Source organism: Fistularia commersonii, chromosome 25, assembly GCF_037954325.1.
Source record: "Fistularia commersonii isolate RoL2024-O1a breed Wild chromosome 25, RoL_Fcom_v1.0, whole genome shotgun sequence".
Classification (NCBI taxonomy): domain Eukaryota; kingdom Metazoa; phylum Chordata; class Actinopteri; order Syngnathiformes; family Fistulariidae; genus Fistularia; species Fistularia commersonii.
In genome coordinates, this window is record NC_141308.1 from 11,353,669 (window position 1) to 11,365,210 (window position 11,542).

The 11,542-nt window shown below is 49.2% G+C and overlaps 2 protein-coding genes across 6 annotated transcripts; both read right to left on the minus strand.

The window, feature by feature from the left end:
* Window positions 1-1,603: 1,603 nt before the first annotated feature.
* cbln12 (cerebellin 12) lies at window positions 1,604-4,133 on the minus strand. Of its 2 annotated transcripts, none has more exons than XM_086172943.1 (4): window positions 3,936-4,133; window positions 2,512-2,834; window positions 2,311-2,430; window positions 1,604-2,227 (listed from the first exon to the last, which is right to left on the minus strand). In XM_086172943.1, the coding sequence occupies exons 1-4, from the start codon at window positions 3,964-3,966 to the stop codon at window positions 2,030-2,032; spliced, it is 672 nt and encodes a 223-aa protein (XP_086029069.1). In that variant the 5' UTR covers window positions 3,967-4,133; the 3' UTR covers window positions 1,604-2,029. The 2 variants fall into 2 exon arrangements, with proteins under 2 accessions (XP_086029069.1, XP_086029068.1); XM_086172942.1 differs by having other exon boundaries at window positions 2,512-3,131; window positions 3,936-4,132.
* Window positions 4,134-4,550: 417 nt separating this feature from the next.
* trim110 (tripartite motif containing 110) lies at window positions 4,551-9,414 on the minus strand. 4 transcript variants are annotated; one of them, XM_086172939.1, is made up of 8 exons: window positions 9,264-9,414; window positions 7,829-8,276; window positions 7,650-7,745; window positions 6,672-6,905; window positions 6,504-6,526; window positions 6,281-6,426; window positions 5,452-5,723; window positions 4,551-5,292 (listed from the first exon to the last, which is right to left on the minus strand). In XM_086172939.1, the coding sequence occupies exons 1-8, from the start codon at window positions 9,296-9,298 to the stop codon at window positions 5,023-5,025; spliced, it is 1,524 nt and encodes a 507-aa protein (XP_086029065.1). In that variant the 5' UTR covers window positions 9,299-9,414; the 3' UTR covers window positions 4,551-5,022. The 4 variants fall into 4 exon arrangements, with proteins under 4 accessions (XP_086029065.1, XP_086029066.1, XP_086029063.1 ...); XM_086172940.1 differs by having other exon boundaries at window positions 7,650-7,733; window positions 7,829-8,345; window positions 9,264-9,382; XM_086172937.1 differs by having other exon boundaries at window positions 7,829-8,345; window positions 9,264-9,382.
* Between the last annotated feature and the right edge of the window lie 2,128 nt (window positions 9,415-11,542).

The window sequence follows — 11,542 nt, forward strand, 5'->3', positions numbered from 1 at the left end:
AAAAAAACCTGCATGACGATTGAGGTCAAAGACAGCAAGAGAAGAAGAAAAAGCAAATAGGAGGAAGAAACCTGGGGTGGAATGCGGCACGTCTTTTTCAGAAAATGCAAAATAAAGATCGGGATTTGCAGGAAAGAGGGTCTGCAGAGTTGGAGACACTCTGGGGAGTTTGTTTTCATCGAGTGTGTTTCGATACGACTTTAACAAGCAGGAACGTGTTAAACGCGCAGTGGGTGCACGCTTATGGATCAGCAGCAGAGCTTGTGCACGCAGAGCGGGATCTTTTACGAGCCAGGACTTTGAACACCGGCGTCATTGATCGGTAGAAATGGCAGGGTGGGTTCAGGAAAACTGCCACGGAGAGCGGGATCATTCTGAGAGCCGATAGCCATCGAGGCTGCTGCAGCCACGACTGGAAAAGGGAAGGGCGAGGGGGTTTGGACGAAAACCACAAAAGGAATTGGCAGTGTAAGGGAAAAGGCTGGATGCAACAGATGAGACGCATCTGGAATTTTCAGAAAAAGAGGAGATGGTATCCGATACAATAACAGAGCCGCAAGCTGCTGCAGGGCGATTCTCACATGGGGGCTGCAGTTTTTTTCGCGGGTTATCGGGAGAGATCCCGCCGCGCGCAGTTATTGCCCGCGTTGATCGAATCTGAGTCGGCATCAACGCCTGCGGGCACTGAGACGGCGAATCCGAGAGGGACGGCAAGATCTGCTCTGCGAGGGGACCCGTCCGCCCAAAATCCCTCCGGCGAACGGGAAACCGTCACTCCCATGCAGCACAGTCGCTCGCAACATGACCTCGCTAATTGAACTTTGTGTCCGGGGTGCACGTGGGCTCCCTTTCCAACTTCCAACATGAAGCCGTCACGTTAAAATTTCAGACTTCCTCATCTTGAATGCAAAAATATGCTCTTATCTTACGTTTTTAAAAATTCAACAATGTGTTGTGTTCTTATGTAATCATGCAACGTGTCAGATGGAGGATTCCTGCGCGGAGAGTGACGACAGTCAGACAGTTAATCCACAAAGACTTCCATCCATTACTATTAATGACTCTCCAGGCACTGCATTAATCTGACACTACAATTTAACGTCTCTCTCCGTCTTCAAGAAATCCTAAAACGCCCGTGCTGAAATCATAAAAACATGAATGTGACTCTACATGAGTGTGCACGGGCGTCAGAAAGAGACGGCCGTCATGAACCGGGGAAGCGTGAGCGACCGAATGTGACAGCGCGCCACACTTTATCCACGGCAGGCCTGCAGAGATGAGCCCTCTCGCTCGCCAAAGGCTCCATCTGTCCGCCGCCCTGAGAGGAGGATCCGTGTTTCACCACGCTTGCACTCCAATCCCCCCACCGCCACCACCACCGCCCCGCCGCCCCCGACTCCCTCCTCCTAACGTCCGACTCCTCGGTACGCGCCAACGCTGCTGGTGAGATCTATATTTACAAACAGCTGCAGGGGCTCAGGTTGGAGCCCCGGGTGGAGGGAGCCGATGCTGTGCGTGAGGATCATGTGAACCGGGGAAGTGATCTCTTCATCGGGGGGTTAACGACGCGGCACCGGACACATAAATACGACATGCCGAGGCAGCTTTAAATTGTTTTAATCTTAATGTTCGCTCTGGATAGAAATATCTGTATATAAGCATCTTTTTGCATGGAGGGGGGCAAACAGGCATGAGCATCAGTCGGAAGATCCATGAGGGGAAAGGGGAAGTCTGTAAGACGGACCGACGCCGGGGTTTTCCAACATTGAAGGATGGAAAAGAAAATTTGAGCAGCCTCACATTGTCTTTGCACAGAAGCCCACATTGCACAAGGCTAATTTATCATTTGAGATCATTCTGATGTCATGAATATAAAACCAACAACCGAAAAAAATAAAATCTACAAATAGACATTTTACTATGATTGGTAAAATTCATATTTCTGCGTTCCAGCGTGGATTTTGGCTTTTCCCTTTCATATTCCGTCTCCGTCCGGCCCTTTTTTTTAGCCGCTTCTCCGTCCATTTCCTCACAAGGGGAACACCAGGAACCCGGAGAAGGTGGAGTACTTCCAGCCTCCCATCAGGTTGCCTCTCTCCAGTTTGAGGTAGGCCTTGTCCCCCTTCTCCATGATCACCAGACCGGCGTTGGTGGCCGCTTCCCGGGTCACGTCCTGATCGCCGGCGAACGCCGAAATCATCGGCCAGCCGTTCACCATCAGATTCACCTGGAGGAAACCAAAGGATCCCGCGTTTACGTTTGCACCCGCGGCCGCCGCCCCTAAACCGAGGCGTTTTTTTTTTTCCCTACCTGGATGGTTTGCCTGTTGTAGGCCTTCACCACGTGAAAGTTGAAGCTGTACACGCCTCGTCTCGGCGCCAGGAAGATGCTGCTCTCCTGGTCGAAATGGCTTCCCACGTTCACCAAGATCTATTTTGACAACGGGTCAAAGGAAACAGGATGCGGGAGTCGGACGAATCACCGGACGCTTATCGGCCGGCTTCTACTCACGTTGTCGAAGTAGATGATCATGGTGCGGTTGCTCATATCGGTGGGCTCGTGGTTGGTCTGGCGGCTGGCGGAGAAAGCCACCCGCCCGCTGCCGGAGCGGACCGACATGCCCAGCGCGTTGCCGGCCGGCTCGGACGTCGGCGTGGAGTCGCACACCACCAGGCACTTCCCCTCCAGGATGATGGGCTCCGTGTCGTTCTGGCCCTCGGAGCCCGACGGCGCCCACAGGAGAAGCAGACCCAGCAGAACGGCGAGGTCGAAGGGGCCCGAAGCGGGCGGCATGGCCGAACCGCGCGGTTTCACTCCGCTCCGGCGAAGCCTCGCTTCCGGGCGTGAATAAATATAAAATTTTTAAAACTTTTTTTCAAAACGCGGATGTTGACGCAAACAAAACACTTCTTGCAACTTTTTTTTTTTTTTCAGTTTGAGAAAACCGCTCAATGGTCACATCTGCCAATCATATCTACGTGCCGGGTCAGAGACGCGGGGGCCCGAGAGACGGTTTTCAAGTCGATTTCTTCTGACAAGGCAGAAGAGAAGTATCTGGAGGGGCCGGGGGGGATGACAGGAGAGTCAACGGCAGATCCGAGGCTGGACTTCTAAACGGGCGGCGGTGAAAGCTAAGAGGTGAGATAAAAAAAAACAAAAAAACAAAACAAAAAAAAAAAGACTAGATGAGGTAAGAGAGCTGACAGCGTAGAGGATGTGGGACCCAGGAGGGAGCGCGAAGGAGTGAGGGGGTGGAGGAACAACTCCGCTGAGTGACCATCTGTCTTTTACACGTAACCCCCCCCTTCCCCACCGACACTGCTCAACATGCATTTCCTCACACACACACACACACACACACACACACACGAAACACACTCCCACTTGCGCGCCACTTGTTTCTCCCTTGCAGACAAACGCGTTGAAGAAGCAGCTAAACATAAAATATCTCCTCTTTCGCCGCCTCCGGAGGTCACGCGTTGAACACGGTGTGTGTTTTATGCTCTGTATTGCGATTTTAAAAATTGATCATGGAGGTTGTAGTACAACATGACAAGACTTGGAAGCAAATGGAGTACGTTGTAGAATTTTTATGGTTATGTACATGTTGCAGTATCACACTATATTTACTATTTATAGTGCCTTGAAGGTAATTCAGAGGGAGCTAAACCTCAGCTTTTAGAAATATAATTACATTATCAATGGATAAATGCATTTTAAGTGCATTACTTTATGTTTATCCCTTATCTGTTTTTTAATTGCATCAACACTAACCTCATGTTTTACTCAACGGGCCCCACGGGGGACAAATAAAGGAGACGCGTCCGGAACGCTTATTTATATTTCAGATGAAAAACATGTAGTTGTGCGCATCAGAGGGAAAATTCAAGCCTCTCCTCGCCCCGCAAGAGATTGAATGAAAAAAGAAGGGTCACCTGTTTCCGTTCGGCCGGTCTGGTCTCCCATCCTCCCGGCCGGAGGGGTGAAAAACGGTCCAAAATCCTCCTGCGCCTCCTTCACATTATTTTTTAAAGAAAGCCAGTAAGTCAGAACATCACCAAGTGAGAGGATGCTGCTTTCTCTCCCTCTCTACTTCCCTCTCCACCTCCCTCTCTCTCTCGCTCTCAGCCACCCCCACTTTCTATCTACCTCATCTTCTCTCCATCTTACACCCGCCCACTCACCTTTGCGGCGACATCAGGAAAATGGAAGAGATAATTGAACATCTGAGCCAGGATTTAAAAATAAAAAGGGGGAAGGTAACCGGCTCCCCTTGTCCTCTTCCTCGTCCAATCAGATCTCGGCCCTCGGCCCTTGAGCGTCTCCACGCCGGGACGCCCCGGTTAAAACGATTAAAAAAATCCAAATATTTGCTTTTTTTTCATCCAGATTCGCACCCAAAGTTTACATCAATAATTTCACTCATGAACTGTGTTTTTTTTTTTTAAATATTATTTCTACCAACAATCTAAATTCTTCTGCTTTTGCCGTTGTGTTACTTTTTTTTAAAAAAATCTTCACTCATTTCACGCAGTTTTGTATCAGTGAATTCACAGCTTTAATTGACTCAGTAAATTTTCTCAGCGGGAAGAAAAAAAATACATTGTGGCTTCTAACTTTTGGACTCTACTTGAATATTCATTCATTCATCAGCAGTCCATGAAACATTTGCTCCTCCAAAACTCCAAAATTTATAAATGAACGAAAGAACATGAACACGTCCAGCTTTCCAGAAATGTAACAACACGGCGGCGCTAAAATACTCTTGACAAAAAAGTCTAACTGTCGGAGGCATCCGAGTTTTATTACCTTTGTTTACCTTCTACGGTGTTTTTAAAGCTTTTCCAATTTTTTGAGCAACGCTATCCTTTTACCGTCTCATCGGAAGACACTTGTAACCCAAGGCTGCGTGGCTCGATGGCCTCCTCGCTGATTCTCCAGGCTGATGGAGGGCCCTGCAACATTTGGGGAGCCGGTGAGGCACTGGCCGGAGCTGCCTCACCTCCGTCCCCCCGCGTGGCCTCAGACTTTGACGATACAAACGCGGCTGTTGAGTTCGGCTTTGTAAAGTCCGAACCCCAAGGACACCGGCTGGGTGAAGGTTGCCGAGAAGGTGTGGACGTGAGTGAGGCTGCTGGACGGTCCCACCTCGGAGAAGGTGATGGTGCCGGCGCTGAAGTCTAGAGCCACTGAGATGCGGTTGCCGGTCATCTGGTAGGAGAGGCGGGTTTTCCTGCGGTTGTGCCAGGCCGCCAGCTTCCTGTCGTGCTGCTGCGTCAGACTCCACGACACCTGGGGATGGAGAAGAGGCGGTTTTGACGGTGGGAGTCGCTCCCCTGCGGTCGGTTTGGGCGGAGATGACGCGAAAAGCTACTCAACGTCGGCAAATATTCCACCCGGTCAGGCACTTATGACCTTTGAAAGCGCCTCGAAAGCATCAAACCCGCGCACCTTGTTGTTCCCGAAGGCGTTGCCCTCCTTCCCCTTCCGTCCGATGCTTCGATAGCAGATGGCGATATCCCAGAATCCCTCGGCTTCCAGCTCCCAGTAGTGGGTCCCGGCAGAGAAACTCTGTGCCGTCAGGACCTGCGGCCAGTGGTCGAACCGCTCGGGGTGGGCGGCGTAGGGCTGGCGCGTTTTGACCCGCGTCACCACTCGGAGGTCGTCGGAGATGTTCAGGAGCGGGTGGGCCGTGTTGGCGTCCAGGGTCAGGGGGCTGGTCACTGCCGAGGTACCGAGGGGAGATTCAGATTTTTAGATATCCTAACTTGATCGATCCCAGTTTACGCGCAATCTGCTGTGATTTAGCCACTAGCATGCTAGCGCTAGCAACACATGATGGTGGTCCCCTCAGACGTACTTATAATACGCAAAATATACTGCTCAAAAAAATAAAGGGAACACTTGAACAACACAAGGTAACTCCAAGTCAATCACACTTGTGTGAAATCATAGTGTCCACTCAGGAAGCAACACAGATTCATTTTGACTTGTTTTAAGGACATTACATCAAAGTTGGATCAGCCTGGAGTGTGTTTTTACACTTTAATTTTGAGTGTGATTCCTAATCCAGACCTCCATGGGTGAACACATTTGATCTCCATTGATCATTTTTGTGTGATTTTGTTGTCAGCACATTCAACTGTGTAAAGAGCAAAGTATTTCATAAGAATATTTCATTCATTTAGATCAAGGATGTGTTTTTTAAGTGTTCCCTTTATTTTTTTGAGCAGTGTATATCTCTGTTTTGCCATTTGTAAGAGGCCGGGTTTCCACTCACGGAGCTCCCTCTTGAGTTCAGTGAGGCAGCGCAGGGTGGCGATGATGAACTCCCGATACTTGCTCTCAATGTCCTCAAGGATGTGCTTCCTGTCCAGGCTGACCGGCTCCGGCGTGAAGAGAGGGCAGTTCAGGTCGGCCAGCAGTCTGCAACGCCGCGAGGTTTGCGTGAGGCACGCAAACAAACAAGCTCACACACTTCCGCCGACTGGATGAGGACTTACTTTGTGTCGTCTGACTGAAAGGCCTGAGGACAGAGGGGTGCACGAGACGAGACCGCGTGAGAAGTTTAAGGTAGTAAATATCACCGAGCCGCTACCGTAAAATCAGACGTGGTCCGTGTGAAATGGGAGGAATCGGAAACGTCGTGGAGCAGATGGTCCGGGTCTTACCCAGATCAGCAGGAAGGGGTCGGTCTCCGCCAGGAGCGAAGCCAGGTGGTGCTGGATGTTCAGCGTCTGGCTCATGTCGTCCCTCAGCCTGGCGCAGTCCTCGTGCACTCGCTCGATGACCTGCTGCCTCTCCGTCTTGGTGATCTCCATCAGGGCCAGCATTAGTTTGGTGACCTGCAGCTGCAGGTCGCAGCCCAGACGCTCCACCTGGGTGTTCTCCTCCCTCAGAGAGTCCTAAAAAGCACCGGATTCCTTGTGGATTACAAATTATGAACTAGTTTCTTCTGCGTGACGATCTTCGCATCTCAATCCGAGGGGAAGAAACCTTCCTTTTGGTCCAGAATGGGTTCAAATTCTTCCTTTTTGAGAAACCTAATGTTAACATCAAGCTACTTCCTAGCTGAGACACCATAGACTTACTCTGCTGAGGCATATCTTACATGTTTTATCATCAACTTATTATCAAAACTTCATCTTCAAATATATCTTCTCATCTACCAGATTCTCAGGGGATGCGACTAAAGCTTCTAGCCAGTCATCCACCATTATTATTTCTTTTAGCAAAGCTATTATTGTATAATTCCAGCTTTTAGCATTAGCATTAGCATTAGCGAGGGTCTCACACATGAGAAGGCTTTACTTTTGCTGATTTAGTGACGTAAATTTCGAGTACAAGTGCTGGCAAGAAGGGAAAGTATATCAAAGACGGTAATAATTCAGGTTATCTTTAATTCCTTTTTGTATTTTTGCCACAAATAAAAGGTTCAAAGGCATACAGTAGGCTTTTGTAGCGAGAGAATGGATCGATGGGATTTACGATGATTTCAGCGGGAAAAATTGATTTGTTCCGCAAACGGAGTCACAGAACGGGTCAAAATTTGTCAGCTGAGGTTTTACCGTAACCTTAGAGAGCGTGTATCCGGACCTCATCGCGTTGTTATTCTGTCACATCCATTTTCAGTAAACATCTCCACTCACCGCGATGATGCAATCCATGTTCTCATGCTCTTTGAGGATTTGCTCGCCGTCCCTCAGCTTCTCCTCCGCTTTTCCGAGCAGCGACTGGAGGATGACCTGTGAAGAACACGCGCGTCCGATTGAGCCCGCACCGATGCGCGAAAGAAAAAAAAAAACATTTTCCCCGGCGCTCGTCGAACCTTGAGGTCGTCCTCCACCTGCCTCAGCCCCTTCACTTTGTGCTGCACGTGGGCTCCGTCCAGCAGGCAGTCCCCGCACACGTACACCCTCTCATCGGCGCAGTAGTAGCGGAAAACCTCCGCGTGAGTCGGGCACTTCCTCAGAGAAAGGCTCCCCAGCGGTTCCACCAATAGATGGTTGCTAAACGCCGGCCGCTCCAGGTGGTGCTGGAGGTGTTGATCGCACAGAGACACCTCGCACCTCAGGCAGGTTTTGACGGCCGGGCGAGCCGGGGCTCCGTCGGACTCCGGGGGGCAGCAGTCGCAGGGGATGTCGCCGTGCTCCTCCTGGCACTGGGGGCAGGAGAAGCGACCTTTGACCTCTGCCGGGCCGCTCCAGGCCTCGCGGATGCAGGCGGGGCAGAAGCTGTGGCCGCAGGGCAGCGGGTGGGCCTGGCTGAAGTTGTCCCTGCAAACCGAGCAGGTCAGCTCATCGTCCTGACACGACATGATGGCGGCGTGTCCTTAACGCGGGAGGCTGCCGGCGACACAAACAGTGGATCTCTGTCAAAATGCATCCAACGAACTTCACGTAAATCTCCTCTCTGGTCTTCCTCTAGGGCTCCTGCGCCGGCATCCATCTACCCAGATCTCCACTATCCCTCCAAACCATCTCAAAATCCTTCACACACACACCTGCGGTCTGACCTTCACCCTTCTCCCTCCACCTCGCTAGATGCTCCTCCTGCGCTCACCGCAGATCACGACGTCATCCGCAAACAAACCGATGAGCGGTCGATAAAACATATCGACGCGAGTGAGGTATCTTAAGACCCGTCGCTGTTACGTGTTAATCGGCGCTAAAGCCTCACTTTCGTAACAGGACGTGGCTGGAACTGAGCTGCTGGCGAGGGGGGAATGTCCTTGTTTCTCTCCAACCGTGCACTCAGATCACTAATCCTGCAGGGCATTTGTCCACCGTGCTCTATGAATAGAAATCACCGCGGATGTTTGAGCCGCTACAACTGAGAAAACTCTGAGAATAAAACGAAGCTGCGCCCAAAACTGAAAAAGCACCGAGTCAGATGATCCAAAATGAAGGTAGTGTACTTGTAGGCAGGGTTTATAGGCTCATCTGGCTGCAGGACCCCCCCTCTTTTTCACATGGAACTAATTGAATTCGCATTCTTTCCGATGGATAATCACAGAAAAAAAAAAACAAAAAAAAAAAACACGGTTCGCGGTCCCGGCAATGGAAAAAAAAAAAAAAAAGGTTACAACAGGAAGGTTCAACGTGACTCCGACTCAAGCTGTCGCAGGAGGGATCAGTAGATCATCCCGCAGAGCTCGGTGACCTGATTTATCGGACGGGTCACGGTTCCGAGTCGACGCGCTCGGATCCCGATTAGCTCGATCAATAAAATATGACAGAGGGAAAAAACACAGGAGACCTTACCTGCCGATGTGCAGGTGTTTGCAGCCGGTGGCCATCGGTGAGTGAGTGTGTGTGTGTGAGTGTGTGAGTGTGTGTGTGTGTGTGTGTGTGTGTCAGTGTGTGGACTGAAGAGGCTAATCCCGTCGGAATCACAGAGTCTCCTTTAACTATTGTGCCGGGCTCATGGGGGTCACATGACCCGGAGCCAAGCGGGTTTGAAAGATAGTACATTTCTATCGGCAATTGTGTTTCCGTGACAATGTGCATTGAATTTATTGATTTTTTTTTTTTTTTTGCTACAAAATTGCATTTTTTTTAAATGACCATTTTGCTGTCAATGTCTGAATTTTTTGGCATCTTTTTATTTGCATTTTGGGATGAAGGGCTAGCTTAAATTGGTATTTGACAACCCGGAAAATGAACGTAGAATTATTAATTTGACCATATGCTCCATCTGACGGGATCCAAAATGTGAACGTACAGTCCTGGTTCGCAGGATTCGGGTATCACTGATGTGTATTTTGCAATGTTTTGGGTGTTTGTTGTGTCGGCGTAGCTGCCTTTTTCTCGCCATCCTTTACCTGAAGCCTTTTGTGATGATTGAGATCAAACCCTATCTCCTGTTTTAATAGTTGTTTGCTGCGAGTGACGTAAAATGACACGACTGACAACGTGTTTTTTTTTTTTTTTTTAATCTTTGCTGGAGATGCTGCGCTAAAACTGCAAAGACGGGAAAGCCGTCGCTCTTACTCGACGCCCCGATGCCTGAACCCGTTGAAGCTCAGCCATATGGTAGGCGAGGTGATTATTCTAAGCCTGCCCTGCCTTCTGCATCCACTCCAGGAGGAAAGAGAGGCCGTGTAAGACCCCACTCAGGTGCCGACCACGCTCTTAATCCTGAGTGGGTTTTTCTCCTCTGCCTCTGGTTCCTCTACGGAGGAGGGGGTGGGGCTGCCGCGCTAAAGTAACACCGACGCCCATCGTCACGCCTGCCCTGTTGATGTTAAACGCCCTTGTTGATGGGAAAAGACAAGCGAGGCCAGGTTTGCCTGGCTGTTTTGACCGGCGTGGTAATCCAGGTCCGGATTAAGGCGGCGCGATGGCTCAGGGGGGGGACCGCTCTTCCCGGTTTACATCGAAACGCAGAAACGATATCGGTCGTCACGACCGCACGACTGCCTTCGGGAGCGCAATCTGACAACAATCTGTCAGCAATAAAGTATAATTTGGTTGTTTAATACAAGTACAAGATAGCCCTTGAGGGAAACTAAACCTAAATGGATTAAACAAGAAGCAGAGGTTAAAGTTAAAAACGGGTGGAGGAAAGTGTCAGGGATGCTGGGGTTGGAGCTGCCAGGCAGGAGGTCTGAAGGACCAAAGAGAAGATTTATGGATGTTATGAAAGAGGACGTGAAGTTAGTTGGTGTGAGAGAAGAGGATACAGAGAATAGGGTTAACTGGAGAGGGTTCAGTCACTGGAAGTAACAGAAAAAGAAGATTTTTTGCTAAGGGATCGTGTCAAAGGTCAGGGGTCAAAGGTGAAAGAGGTGAGATCAGGATCGAGGATTATTTCTTCGCTTGTTCAAGCAAATTGTCACAAATGCTGCACCTCTTTTTCTGGCACAACATCATTATTCACTAACATCCTGTGAGGTGAGCGCACCGATATTCCTGAAGCCAGTTTGAGTTTAGCACTCCCCGATCTAAGTGAACTAAGCTTTATTATTTATCCCCACGCTATCATTTCATATTTCAATTTCTTGAAAGCTCCTTCACTTCAGTTTTAAGTTCAGCCTTGTCATGGCGATACAATTCCAGGCTATTAAGATATGCCATTTATTTTTGAATAGAATAAAGTTAAAAATTAAACAAAAAAAAGGCTTTATAATTTTAAAAACTAAGCTCTTGCGTCATGTGACACGCACAATTCCTGTAATATATGATAATAATATCTTATAACAATATTTTTTTTGTCAGACTGTAGCTACAGGCTACTGGGCAACCGTCAATGCAGCACACATGAAATTGTGTTTGAGCGCCATCTAGTGGCGATCAAGGGGAAGTGCACCCGCTCCATCCGTACCAGGAGTTGAGGTTATCGATTAAGCAAGTAAATAGGTAAATTAATTACATTTGAAAAAACAAAATCATTATGTTTGGAAAACATTCACTAAAGGCCACTGTAATAAGCTAAAAATGAAAAATAAAAATAAAAATGACGCAACCTCGAAACATTTCATACTGCGACCTTCACGTGACCTCGAGATACATGTGAAAGAGACGCCTTGGCGTTTTAGCAT